The sequence below is a fragment of the Ipomoea triloba genome, chromosome 2, assembly GCF_003576645.1.
Source record: "Ipomoea triloba cultivar NCNSP0323 chromosome 2, ASM357664v1".
Lineage (NCBI taxonomy): Eukaryota > Viridiplantae > Streptophyta > Magnoliopsida > Solanales > Convolvulaceae > Ipomoea > Ipomoea triloba.
This window is the reverse complement of record NC_044917.1, coordinates 1,834,841-1,848,265: the sequence shown is the minus strand read 5'-3', so window position 1 is coordinate 1,848,265 and position 13,425 is coordinate 1,834,841. Positions and strand designations below refer to the sequence as shown.

General features: G+C 40.6%; 3 protein-coding genes across 4 annotated transcripts; all 3 read right to left on the bottom strand.

Annotated features, from left to right (window-relative positions):
* Nucleotides 1–3,195, bottom strand: LOC116010191 (pectinesterase 3-like). Of its 2 annotated transcripts, none has more exons than XM_031249477.1 (3): nt 2,565–3,195; nt 1,036–1,627; nt 1–785 (listed from the first exon to the last, which is right to left on the bottom strand). In XM_031249477.1, the coding sequence occupies exons 1-3, from the start codon at nt 3,042–3,044 to the stop codon at nt 109–111; spliced, it is 1,749 nt and encodes a 582-aa protein (XP_031105337.1). In that variant the 5' UTR covers nt 3,045–3,195; the 3' UTR covers nt 1–108. The 2 variants fall into 2 exon arrangements, with proteins under 2 accessions (XP_031105337.1, XP_031105338.1); XM_031249478.1 differs by having other exon boundaries at nt 1,036–1,624; nt 2,565–3,190.
* Nucleotides 3,196–4,923: 1,728 nt separating this feature from the next.
* LOC116010190 (pectinesterase 1-like) lies at nt 4,924–7,199 on the bottom strand. Its single transcript, XM_031249476.1, has 2 exons — nt 5,976–7,199; nt 4,924–5,787 (listed from the first exon to the last, which is right to left on the bottom strand). The coding sequence occupies exons 1-2, from the start codon at nt 7,051–7,053 to the stop codon at nt 5,111–5,113; spliced, it is 1,755 nt and encodes a 584-aa protein (XP_031105336.1). The 5' UTR covers nt 7,054–7,199; the 3' UTR covers nt 4,924–5,110.
* Nucleotides 7,200–9,769: 2,570 nt separating this feature from the next.
* On the bottom strand, nt 9,770–12,673 carry LOC116010189 (pectinesterase-like). The gene is made up of 3 exons (XM_031249475.1): nt 12,049–12,673; nt 11,311–11,833; nt 9,770–10,691 (listed from the first exon to the last, which is right to left on the bottom strand). The coding sequence occupies exons 1-3, from the start codon at nt 12,601–12,603 to the stop codon at nt 10,000–10,002; spliced, it is 1,770 nt and encodes a 589-aa protein (XP_031105335.1). The 5' UTR covers nt 12,604–12,673; the 3' UTR covers nt 9,770–9,999.
* Nucleotides 12,674–13,425: the final 752 nt, after the last annotated feature.

Below are 13,425 nucleotides of genomic sequence, written 5' to 3'. Positions count from 1 at the left end.
TACAATATACATTTTTAATATATTAAAACTATAATATTTGTGTACTAAATGTACATTATTTGATAGTACAGTCTACTCGCTTGATCTTATGCTTGGTTGGTCTCAAAGTTACAAGGCTAATTCATAAGTGACTTTTCCTGACAACCACTCGTCACCTCGTATGAAAGATTGGACGGTGAATTTCGAGGCCTGGTCTGATGTGATGCTAGGTTTATACCCAGTCCATTTCACCCTTTGCTCCACACCTGCTCCGGCGCCGGTGTTCATATACTCGCCGTAAAAAATGGTGGCCGGAGGATCAACATTGGTTTCCCACTCAATCCAGCCTTGCGGCTTCAAGAACGATCCAATCGTTGACTGCATGATAACAGTCGTGGAATATGGTTTCCATGGCCTGCCGAGGTAAGTTGGCACCGTGACTTCTCCGAGCGGTGAAATGTCGCACTTCTGAATAGAAATGCCGGCGTTCTGGTTCGGGTCGGTCTTTCCTTGGGCTGTAATGGTGTTGTATTGATTGGGCAGTGGCTGTCTCGGCTGGATTTTGCAATTCTGGAAAACCACGGCGGCGTTGCCGAAAATGAAGTCTATGGTGCCGGTGATGTCGCAGTCCCGGTAGAATTGCCGGTTTGAGTGGGCGTATAACGTGTCTTGGTAGGCGTCGAAGGAGCAGCGGTAAAACACCGATTGATCGGACCCCGACCGCATTGCCACCGCCTGGTGTTTCTTTGCTCCGGCCGTGTTCTGGAACGTTATGTCCTTGGCGATGAATCCTATACCTTCCACAGCTGCATCATCAAAGAATAAGTTAACCAACATCTTAATTATATTAATACCTGGGATAAATCAAAATTTAGAGTTTTTTCCATTATGGACCTACTAGGATTCAAAGCAACTATCCCCTCCTTCTCCTTATAAATAGGACATTATTAAATGTTGGAAGGAGGACTTTTGGATGATTTCACTTCAAAGAAATTTGTATTTTGATTTTTTATTTTTTTTTTAAAAACCTAGCTAGATCTAGTGGAAAATACTTACCGAAGGTTGCAGTCTTGAAAGTAGGCGTGCCGTCGATGAAGTTGGTGTTGCCGGTAATTATGGTCTTACCCTTGCCATCCCCATACATCATCACATTCCATTTGGATTTCTCCAACTCCAATTTCTCCTTGTACTCTCCGGCCATCACGTATATCACAAATCTCGACGTACTCTTCATGCCTATCTGACCCAAAGCTTCCATGATGGTCTTAACACTCCCCGGAGACCCATTTTTGTCCACTATCACGTCCGGCGTCGGGTTTTCTGCCTGTAGAAGTCGCCGGTCGCCGGGTTTAACCCATTCCGGGAATCCATGGAAGTCTTGATTCGCCGCCAGTAGTTTCCGGTGGATCGGGAAGTGGAAGTTGCCGAGAAATGAAATGATGTGAGCCACAATAGCCAAACTGTTGCTGGCGAATTCAGTTGAGTTCTTCATCGCCCCTTTCACGTTGTCTACAACTGTAGCATTTGCTTTGATCTCTTCCAGAGCGTCCAAGCACGTTTCCTGGTCTGTTATGGCGGCGCTCAGCCATGTTTTCAGGTCGGCGATTGTTGCAGAGGAGAGTAGCTTGCCGTCTACCCCGTTCACCTGCTAAATATAAATATAATCTATAAACTTTATAGGCTATTGTATACCTAGTTGAAAAATTGCTAGGCACTCTCAGAGCGCAAATTATATTGTGGATCATGGTCCACAATGCATGGTGGACCATGATCATAATTGATACTGCAGTTGTGTTGAACTGAAAATATACTGCAGTTGTGTTGAAAGAAAACTGCAGTTGCACGGAACATAGGTCATTCCTCCGTTCAACACAACTGCAGTATCTTTTCAACACAACTGTAGTTTCAGATGGATGACACGGCCTCTGTTCCGCGCAACTGTAGTTTTCTTTCAATACAACTGCAGTATCCTTCCAACACAACTGCAGTATCAACCATGACCTATGGTCCACAATCCATGGTCCATGGTATAACTACTGCTCTCAGAGGCGCTTAGGTGGTGATTGTGTTTTTTTTTTTTTTTTTTTAATTATCTAAATATTTTTATTTTTTAAAAATTAATAATTATAAACTATAGAATAGTTTAATAATTAATACTAAATATTAAATATTAATCTAAAAATTAAAACATATAGAATTAGAATAATTTAATGATTATCTCATTTACAATAATATTATTTTAAGTGAAATAACCTATTAAAGATAATAATAACTAATTGACTAGTTAGACTACCTAATTTGTGCTTAGGAGGCCTAAAAGGTTTAAGCTGGCTGTTTGTCCTAGTCAACTGCCTAGCTGAATAAACACCTAGAACACTGACTAAAAAGATAGGCTAGGCCCTAAAAAGTTTAGGCAATCATCGCTTAATCGACCTAGTCAGCTGCCTAACTGACCTTGACCTAGTCAGCTTCCTAGCTGACCAGCCATCTAGACTTGATGACTTAATAGTCATTTGTGTTTAGGCAGGATTTTCGCAAATGGCATGGGTATATTAGCCCTATTATACCCTGAAATCTTACATTACCTCCATGGACGCGATGGAATCGTTGAGGCGATCGACTGCATCGTCAAAAACCTCCCGGCATACCTCGAATGCCTGCCGGAGATTCTTGTCCTTGGTCCCTTTCACCCACCCCGCCGGCCGCGACGCTAGCTTCGTCAAGGATTCCGCCGCAATTTTCAAAGAAAGCACGAAAAGCTTTAAGGGATCATTGGCCTTTCCTCCGGCAACCGGCGACATGCTCTTCATGCACGACTCTTTATACTCCGTCACGCTACATAGCGCCTCGACAGAGGCCGGAGAACCGGGACTGTCGTCGCCGGAGCCGCCACTCTTGTTTTTCCGGTGAGCAACAGTCCCGGCAACAACTCCGACGATCAAACCGACGAGAAGAACGGCGGAAACGACGACGATGATAATTCGCTTGCGGGTCTTCCTCCGGTACGCCTGTTCCTCCGCGGGGTCCACTTTCCCATAGCCTTTGAAGGAGTTGATTGAATCCATAACTGGAACTGATCTGAACCTTGAAGCAATTACAATGGCGGAAATTAAAGAAATTGGTTCACGTGTTTTATAGATGTTTTTGAAGGAGAAAAAGAAGTTACGATGAGCTGATCGAGAGTTTGGGCCATCGTTCTTCAACTTGTGTGCCGTCTAATAAAGTTTGCATGAATTGTGAAAGCAACATTTTAGCTAACAACGGATAATGCCAGATACTATATGGGTAGTGTCATTATTTGTTGACCCTTTAATTCACTCTTAGAAATTAAAGTTCCATTTTGATATTTTTCAACAATATGTGTTGTCATATGTACTGTCCTTGTGAGGTGGAGCCAATCCTCTTATGTTCCTTTCATCCACCCTGCTATTGCAATTGGCACTCATTGTAGGATTTGTAGCTCAAGATTTCTTTGCCTTGTAATTGCTTTATGGTTATGGCCTATGGGCTTTAAACTCTAATTAAGAATGATAATAGCCCAGACCCTTTGTAAGGGCTTATTCCAGTTTTAGTATTTTAGCACAACAATTCCCGTACCAGTGAGCATAAAATGTAGGCAGCATTGTTACTACACTCGTAATGTTCAAATTCAATTCAGTTATTGTCAAGTCAATCTCGATTTTAAGTAATTTAAGTAACAAAAAACTCAAATATCTTAATACTAGACTTTAGCCTAATTCAATGACAACCCATCAATCCAACGTTCATCTTCAACCCAAATCATTTTGGGAATTTGTTAGACCCAACCACACTTCCTAGTGATGTTGTTTGGGCTTACATTTTAGTACTGCAGTATTATGTTCTCTCTTACTCTAATTTTTAAGCTCATTGGGTTCATGTTTGACCGTTACAAGCCCAATAAGGACATCAATCAACAGTGTAACTGTCCAACTGTCCAAGTACACTGAGTCACTGATTAAGTAAACGTTGAATTTTGGAAGATTCAATTTGTACTCATTTTATAGCAAATACCGCATTAATTGGCGGGATTTAATATGTTGACATTTTAGCTGTTAAAATATCTAAAAGAAGAAAAATGTCATCCGTATAAGTTTTTTGGGTAAGAGAAGTTTTAGAAATGTATGTCACAGGCATGGTTGCAGTAGGCGTAGACTAGCGCCTAGCGCCTAAGCGGTCTAGACGGCGCCTAGGCGGTTCTAGGCGGCGACTTATAGAAACAAAAAAATTAATTCATGTGTGTGGGTGTATGTCATATATTATATTATATACATGTTATATATCTCCTACTTCTCTTACTTATATAAATAAATAAATTTAAATATATATAAATATAATAATAAAATTAACAAGGTCGACTCGCTCGAGTTAACTCGGCCAAATTCGGCCCAGTCGGTCGCTAACTCGGCCTAGTCGGCCGAGTTAGACGCTAGGCGGCTGGCCACCTAGGCGAACGCCTAGGGAGCAATTCGCCTCGGTCTAGGAGCGCCTAGCGCCTAGGCGGCCTAGGCGGGGATTTTTGCAACAGTGGTCACTGGTATAAATAAATACTTACGATGTGTCAAGCATCTTGTGCTCAGATGACAGAGTAATGACTCTCCAATATAGAGAGGTCATGAGTTTGATGTTCAGGGGAGGTGATACTGATACTGATACGGACTCTCGAACTAGTTATCTAAAAAGTTAATATAAGACAATATAATAGACTACATGCCTAGTGTCTCTACACACAAGACACGCTATGTTACCTCCACTTGCTATGAGCCACCATACACTAACGGAGAGATTTAATGTAAATAGAATACTCTAATCTAGTATAGGATTCATCTTTTATTTCATCATTAACTTTTTCTACGTATTCCGATCTATACATCCACTTGATTGAATTAATTTATTCACTTGATAATCAATTGATCTCTTAAATTATATCATCAATACATTTTCATCTTCTATTATCTTTATAATACCATTATAAGTAACCATATGACCATATACATTTAATGACAAAGAACATTTAACTTTTTATATTTAAAAAAAAACACAAATGTTATGTATTAGATATGAAAGGAAATATAATGTTCAATGTGAATTAGTCTACCATGGAGTCGCTAAGTTACAGGGTTGGCTCATTAGTGACGTCCGCCGGCAACCACTCTTTGCCTTGTATGAAAGATTCGACTGTGAATTTGGAAGCCTGGTCCGACGTGATGCTAGATTTATACCCAGCCCATTTAACCCTTTGCTCTACGCCGGCGCCGGCGCCGGTGTTCATATACTCGCCGTAAAAAATGGTGGCCGGAGGATCAACACTGGGGACCCACTCAATCCAACCTTGCGGCTTCAAGAACGACCCAATCGTTGACTGCATGACGACAGTGGTGGAGTACTGTTTCCACGGCCGGCCGAGGTAAGTTGGGGCCGTGAGCTTATCGAGCGGCGAAATGTCGCATTTCTGGATGGAAATTCCGGTGTTCTGGTTTGGGTCTTTCTTTCCTTGGGCGGTAATGGTGACGAATTGATTGGGGAGCGGCTGTCGCGGCTGGATTTTGCAGTTCTGGAAAACCACGGCCGCGTTGCCGAAAATGAAGTCTATGGTGCCGGTGATGTCGCAGTCCCGGTAGAATTGCCGGTTTGAGTGGGCGTATAAGGTGTCTTGGTAGGCGTCGAAGGAGCAGCGGTAAAACACCGATTGATCGGAGCCCGATCGCATTGCCACCGCCTGGTGTTTCTCTGCTCCGGCCGTGTTCTGGAACGTTATGTCCCTAGCAATAAATCCTTTTCCAGCCACAGCTGCATCATAGATCTTAATTAATATCATCTAGAATTCTAAGTCAAGTATGTAAAAAAAATGGCGAACAGTCTATAGTTTAATGACAACACAACAAAATGTCAACTATGACATTATATTTAGATCTAACATTTGGTTTAAATAAGTGTATATAGAGTAATGAAATTTGTATTTTTTTTAAGATACTTACCGAAGGTTGCAGTCTTGAAGGTAGGCGTGCCGTCGATGAAGTTGGTGCTGCCGGTAATTATGGTCTTTCCCTTCCCATCTCCATACATCATCACATTCCATTTGGATTTATCCAACACCAAATTCTCCTTGTACTCGCCGGCCATCACGTGTATCACAAATCTGGTTTTACTCTTCTTGGGGATCTTATCCACAGCTTCTTGGATGGTCTTTACACTCGCCGGAGACCCATTTTTGTCCACTGTCACGTCCGGCTTCGGGTTCGCGGCCTGCAGCAGTTTCCGGTCGCCGGATCTAATCCATTCCGGGAATCCGTCGGAGTTTTGATTCGCCGCCAGGAGTTTCCGGTGGATCGGAATGTTGAAGTCGCCGAGGATCGAGAAAATGTGAGCCACGATGGCCAAACTGTTGCTGGCGAATTCGGATGAGTTTTTCATTACGGACTTCACATTGTCGATGACCGTAGAATTTGCTTTGATTTCTTCCAGCGCGTCCAAGCACGTTTCTTGATCCGTCACGGCAGAGCTCAGCCATGTTTTCAGATCGGCGATTATTGCGGTGGAAAATAGCTTGCCGTCGCCGCCGCCGTCCACGGCGGAGATGGAGTCGTTGAGCCGATCTATTGCGTCGTCAAAAACTTCCCCGCAAACCTCGAACGCCTTCTTAATGTTCTCGTCCCCAGTCCCTTTCGCCCATCCCGTCGGCTGTAAAGCCAGCTTCTTCAATGAATCAGCCGCCAGTTGCAGAGAAAGCAAGAAGAGCTTTTTCGGGTCAGTGGTTTTTTCGCCGGCAACCTGCGACAGACTCGAAACGCACGAATCTTTGTACTCTGTTACACTGCAGATCGCCTGGACGGATTTTGAAGAGCTGCGAGTGGCATCGCCGCCGCCTTCGTCGGAGCTGTCATTCTTGTTCTTCTTGTGAATGACTGTTCCGGCGACTATTCCGATGACTAGACCGACGAGAAGCACCGCCGAAACGGCGAGAATGATTATACGCTTGCGGGTTTTCCGCCGGAAAGCTCGTTCCTCTGCCGGATCCACCTTCCCATAGCCCTTGAAGGAGTTTATTGTATCCATAACTGGAACTGAAGCTTAATTAGAGCAATTTCAATGGCGGATAGATTTACGTGTTTTTTGGAGGTTTTTGAACTCCGATGAGATGAGATTGTGTTGTATATTTGTATATAATATAATGTTTTGTAGGGTGATGCAGTGATGGTGTTAATATAGTTGCCTACTGAGCTTTGACTTGTTCCACGAAGCTTCTTTCTTTGTTTGATCTCTGGCTTTGGCTTACTAGTTGTATTACAATCTGTATATTTTACCCAGGGGAGTATATCAATATAGGTTGTTCATACCTGTTTGATTAAAATTAAACTAAGATCATTTAATTTTAAAAAATAATAATAATTATAAGTTTTAAGAGTTTAATCGCCTTTAAATACCGCACTCGATTGAGCACCACTAGGTGAGATACCAGACCTAGCTCATTTATTGGGAATGACAATCGGATTGCGGACTCTTGATACCGAGGATTTTTGAGACGGAGTACCCTACTCAGAGATATCCATCAATAATAATAATGTTTACTCATATTAGGTGAGATTAAGGAGACAAGTGATGTCTGCCGAATCCACCTTTAGTCTATGCGTGTTGAGTTAATTAATGTTGTAAGAAATTTATCTTTCAAGCTAAAAGGACATTATTATTTAAAAACAATAGTAGAAACATTCATTGATTGAATGAATCAAATCAACCCTAAAAAAAAAACCATTTTAAAGTAGCTTTATTTTCTTTACTAATTATTTAAAAAGTGAAATTTAAAGTGATAGGTTAAGTACGAGGAATCTAGTGTTTAACCTCAGCTTTAGTAGTCGATTCTAGCCTATTTTAAAATACGCAATTCTAAAACATTGTGACATATTTTTGAAAGTCACAATTTACAAGTTTATTTTAATATTTTTTGCAGCTAACCAGTTTGTAATCAATGCCTATGATTTTAAAGGAATTATAAAGGGTTTAAAATTCTTTTTACTAAATACAATAAACATTTTTCTTCAATTATTCTAAGTTTCACTGTACTATTAATTTTATAAGTTTTTCATCGATTGTGTGGGCGACCGTCAATTATATAAGTCATAACGCCAACATAATGAGTATGAATAAGATAATGCAGATCTCTTCGTGTTTAATCTAAAAGTTTTACTAAACACAAATAAAATTACTCTTTAAAATTAAACTAGTAACATTCTGATCCAACTTTGCAGGATGAAATGTGTTGAACTCTTCCTGTTTTGCTAATTATTTGTAAAGTAAAAAGTGATGTTTAAAATAGTTTAGGAAATACTAATTAAATAGTACGATTGCTTGATTGGGAAGCATTAACCGTGGCGGTGAGCAGAGCATGTTGTAGTGGGAATCCAGGCTGCGCTGTTGCGGTTTTCAGACAAGTGGAGAAACAAGCGGGACCGCGTACAGCCGGCACGACAATATAATAGACCGAATTTTGGGTTTAAACAAACCTGTGTCCCAGGAATCATAACGACGGCGTGTTTAAGACACAGGAATCGGGAACTTTTAATTTTCCTTGAAAACTTTGATTACGTTTCCTTTTTCCCAAAAAAATTGAATCCCAAATCGACAAAACATTTGTGAGAATATAAATCATGGTAATTCAACTGAACAAAAATGCTAAAATTTTATTCACTGCATATAATGAGCCCCTCTCTTAAGATGCTAGTAAGACTCGATCCCTGATCTCTTTTTTCAAACTTTATCACTATGACCAATATAATTGAGCTTTTCATGTGGGCTTTGATTACGTTTCCGGTTGGTTAAACACGAATCGTAGCAGGAATGGGTTCCCTCCACCATGTGAAAGGATTCTATGATCATTATAAATCCAGTTGACCACTTCACCTTGAGCTGTGACATTGCATGTTCTTTTTCCTTTTCTTTTTTTTTTTTTTGTTTGGTGTGCGCGTATGGTTGGAGTTTTGACATTGACAATCAGCTGCGGGATAATATAACTGTTAGGAATTGAATAAATATGAATTTTGTTAAGAGCTGCCGTCTCTAAAGTTTAATTTAAAAACAAAATATAACTGTCTTTGTTACGGTGTAATATGCATCTTATTTGAAAATATTTAATCTAAAGCATTTTAACATAGTGAAATTTATTTTTGGTTTTGGTAGTTTTATTATCAATTCGCTAATTAACTATTGGGAGCAAGTGGATTTCTTTACCCACAGCATCATGGTTTGGCCATTTCTACCACTCCATGTGAAAGATAAGATCAAAAGCATGGGAGAGCAGCCACGCGTACCGATAATCGCGCCGTTTTGTCATCATCGTATTTTAACAAATTCAACATTAAAAAATAAATAAATAAACTAATAACTCCACACAAATACCAAACATTTCCCCGTTCAAATCGGTCCATATTATAAAAATTTATTTTTAATTATATCTAAGAATTATTTTTAAAAATTTTATTTTTAATATATTGAATGTTATTTTTGAAATTTTATTTTAATATGTTAAATACTCATTTAGATATACTAATTAAAAATTAATTTGTAATATATTAAAATTTAATGTACTAGAAATAAATATTTATTCATAATTCACTTTACAATATGAAGGGTAATTTAAAGTATAATTAGCAATTGAGTAGCGCTAGATATGGCTAGTATTTTTCTCCTCCAATTTATCCCTTATGACATAGCAGTTATTGCGTGGATCATTCTCCAAAAACATCATTTTGCATATTTTTTTTAAACTCATAAAATATATTATCTTACTTCAGAAATTTCATTATTCTAACTCATAAAGGACATTATTCTAACTCATAAAATTCAACAACATCGTTTTGAACCGTGGTCCACACAATTATTTGCCCACGACATCCCAAGATCTAATTGGGTCATTTTCCATTGCAATTTAAAAGGGACGAGAAAACTAAACTATGTTTTATAGGCTGTCGCCCACTGCAGGCTGACCCAAGACTAAACGGGCCGGATTTAAAGGCCCAAAGAGAATGGGAACCCGGTTCCACTCAACCAGTTACCGCCGGCAATGAACGCGCCGGGAGTGTAGGATGCGGCCTCGGCGGAGTTGGTGATGACTTTAAACCCTTTCCAGTTAACTCTCCGGGACGTGCCAGCTCCGGCGCCGGTGTTCTTGTATTCCCGGTACACTAACGTATTGAGGGCGAAGTTTCCGTCCCAAATATGCCAGCCGGCGGGGTCAATCACGTCGGAGATTGAGCTCTGCATAACGACGGTTCTAGAATATTCCTTCCACGGCCGGCCGAGGAACGTGGGGAACTCCTTCTGGTGATCTTTCAGGTCGGAAGTGGCTCCGATCCGGCAATTCTGAATCACGATTCCGGTGTTCTGGTTGGGGTCGGATCTCCCCTGGGCCGTTACCATATTCTTCTGCTTCGGGCCGGGGCGCCGCGCGTGGATGTCACAGTCTTGGAGAACCGCCGCGGAGTTGCCGAAAATGAAGTCGATCGTGCCCGCCACGTAGCACTTGACGAAGAATTGACGGTTGGAGTGAACGTAGAGGGAATCTTGGTACGCGATCACGCCGCATTTGTAGAACGCCGACTGATCGGAGCCGACCCGGAGCGCCACGGCTTGGTGTTTCGCCGGGCCCGCTGAGTTCTGGAAAGTTAGGTCCCGGGCCAAGAATCCGTCCCCCACCACGGCTGTTACAGACAGCGAAAGAAGATTACGGATGGCCCCACCGTTCATAAATCACGGTACAACCTCTAACCACAAACGCACAAGTGTCCATAACGAACAACACAATAATTGATAGAAATTATAATTCCTACACATTTTGTTCAATGTTCTTAAAGTTATAATGCTAAATTATTCTATCACAAAAATTAATGGCATAAAACATTATAGTGATTTGGTAACCCAAGTAGTCCATGCAATGAATTAAAATCAGTTTAAATTATTCATAATATACTCAATTCAGAAGGTCAATAAGTTAACTTGACTAACTCGATGGTTACTAAGTTAATAACTTAACTAATTATTCGACTTGTTCCGAACTCTTTAACCTCTTGATGACTCACATTTTATGAATGAGTATAATCCGACAATAACACTCCCTATTTAGTTTAATCTTTACACGTGACAATAACATTCTTCCTATTTAGTTTAATCCTTACACGTGACGATGCGAACTCCTTTAGTTTAATTTCTAAATATAGAATAATTTCAAAATTTCTAAAAAATGGATTTTCCATTTTTTGTATTTAAATTATTTATGCGAGGAATGGATAATGTAACTAGAATAGAAGGTGATAAGCTTACCGACGGTGGCGGAATTGAAGGTGGTGCTACCGTCAACGACATTACGATTTGCGGTGATGATGGTGTTCATTCTTCCATCTCCGATGAACATTAAGTTTGTCTTCCTACTCGGAACATCTACATTTTCCCTATATACCCCTGCCTTAATCCTTATCACGTACCTCCTACTACTCCTCTCCGGCGCCTTCGCCACCGCCTCCGACACCGTCCTGAAGTTTCCGCTGCCGTCCGCCGCCACAACAACGTCCGGTTTCACGTTAGACGACTGCAGCAGTTTTCTGTCCCCCGCCGACAACCACTCCGGCCAGTCCACGCCGTCGTTATTATCGTTTTCTTTCAGTTTTCTGTTGTTGTTATTAGTCGGAGAAAGGTTTTTCTGGTTGTCAATGTCGGTGTCGGTCATGTTCGTGATCATTGCGAGGGCGTTGCTGCACATTTTCTCCACGTGCTCTTGGCCGGCGACTAGGGCTTCTCTCACGTGCTTATCGGCCTTGTCGTGGGAGAATCCGTCCAGGCAGGTTTCCTGGTATTACAAATTAATTATATTAGTTTAGTAGTTGTAATTAAAACATGTACATCTCAACTAAAAGTCTAAGCTGATAGTTGAATTGTACATTTATTTTTATATATTATATGGTCAACAGTTACTAATATGTAACTTCTTTCTAGACTGTCTCTTTTATATCTCTGTATATTTTGTTTGTCTCAATAAAGTATTATCAATTCCCGGTTCTATACCTGGTTGGTAATGGCGGAGCTGACTAGGGTTTTGAGGTCGTCGGCGTGGCGAATTAGCGATTTTTTCGTCGGGTACTGTTCCAGATCCTCGACGGCAGCGTGGAGCTCGTCGAGCGTCTCGTCCACCATCTCCACGCAGTCTTGCAGCGCCGTTTTCTCGCGTTTGGTCAGGTTTTTCCCGGCCTTGATTAGCTTCTTTATGGCGGCAGAGTTTTTCTCCACGGCGGCGATTGTGATGTTCAGAGATAGCTCGATGACGTCCTTTTGACTTGACAGTTTCTTGCCGGCGCCGCCGCCGCCGTTGGCTATGGCGGAGAAGCATAGTACCGGGTAGAGAGTGCTGCTGCATGAAGACTTAACAATGGCGTGGGCTTCAGAGGAAAGTGGTTGAACATCGTCGCCGGAGTTTTTTTCCGTGGATTTAACTCCGGTTACAACTCCGACCACCGCAGCTACGAGGAGAACTGATGCGAAGAGCGCTAGGAATATTTTCTTCTTTCTCTTGGGTTCGCCGGAAAGTGGCGCTCCGGCGAAGAATTCTTTAATAGTTGACATTTGGATAATTTGGGAACCTTATCTTTAGAGAATATTATATTATATTGTTCTTGTGAATATGCATGTAATGTTTAATGTGATGCCAATATACTTGTATAAATAGGAAAAAAATAAAATAAAATTGTAATAATTATTTATCCAAGTAAATATTTAATATATTATTGCCAAAAAAATAGGATTTTTATTTTGATATGTGAATGTGGCCAGGTAATTTTAATGAGCGTAGGACTGGTGAGCAAGTGGGTACTAGTTACCGTTAATTGGGTAGTTGCTGTTGGTGCAGTATTATTGAAGGAATTCAATTAGCCACGCTTTGCACATGCATGCAAGATTGGTCGCTTTCCTTTATTTATGGACTACGAATATGTACAAAGTTGGTTAACAAATTCTTTGAATCTCAAAGTTTTAATTTTAATTAACTACTTATTTACCTCTATTTACCTCATCATTTAAACTGGTTAGTTATAGACAATTTAAAATTGTCTTTTTAATTAAGATTATAAGATGGGTTTCATCTAGAGCACATTCTCAATTAATGACTAAAGATTTTCTTGTAAATTAAAGAATTTGTACAAAGTTACATGGTGTATAAATAAGTTGAGTGTGGTCACACAAGTAGCTCCGTTAATTTTTGGGTGTCAGATTGTGGATAATGACCAATGATTGAACCCTGTAGCCGGATTTTAACCCCCTTGTGGGAGTAGCTTCGTGTAGGCATCATCAAACAGTGGTCATACCACCTAATTGACAATAATGTGACAAGTCTGATAGCAAAATTGGATATAAGAAGTATGGTATCGCAATACATAACCCCCTCCCCCC

Excerpts from the sequence above, each read along its gene's own strand:
- LOC116010190 (XM_031249476.1), bottom strand. The coding sequence starts at position 7,053 with ATGGATACAATAAACTCCTTCAAGGGCTATGGGAAGGTGGATCCGGCA. Across the intron at positions 5,788-5,975 it reads CTTCAAGACTGCAACCTTCG|CTGTGGCTGGAAAAGGATTT; the intron begins GTAAGTATCTTA and ends TCTATGATGCAG.
- LOC116010189 (XM_031249475.1), bottom strand. The coding sequence starts at position 12,603 with ATGTCAACTATTAAAGAATTCTTCGCCGGAGCGCCACTTTCCGGCGAA. Across the intron at positions 11,834-12,048 it reads GCTCCGCCATTACCAACCAG|GAAACCTGCCTGGACGGATT; the intron begins GTATAGAACCGG and ends TTGTAATACCAG. Across the intron at positions 10,692-11,310 it reads CTTCAATTCCGCCACCGTCG|CCGTGGTGGGGGACGGATTC; the intron begins GTAAGCTTATCA and ends TGTCTGTAACAG.
- LOC116010191 (XM_031249477.1), bottom strand. The coding sequence starts at position 3,044 with ATGGATTCAATCAACTCCTTCAAAGGCTATGGGAAAGTGGACCCCGCG. Across the intron at positions 1,628-2,564 it reads ATTCCATCGCGTCCATGGAG|CAGGTGAACGGGGTAGACGG; the intron begins GTAATGTAAGAT and ends ATTTATATTTAG. Across the intron at positions 786-1,035 it reads TTTCAAGACTGCAACCTTCG|CTGTGGAAGGTATAGGATTC; the intron begins GTAAGTATTTTC and ends TTGATGATGCAG.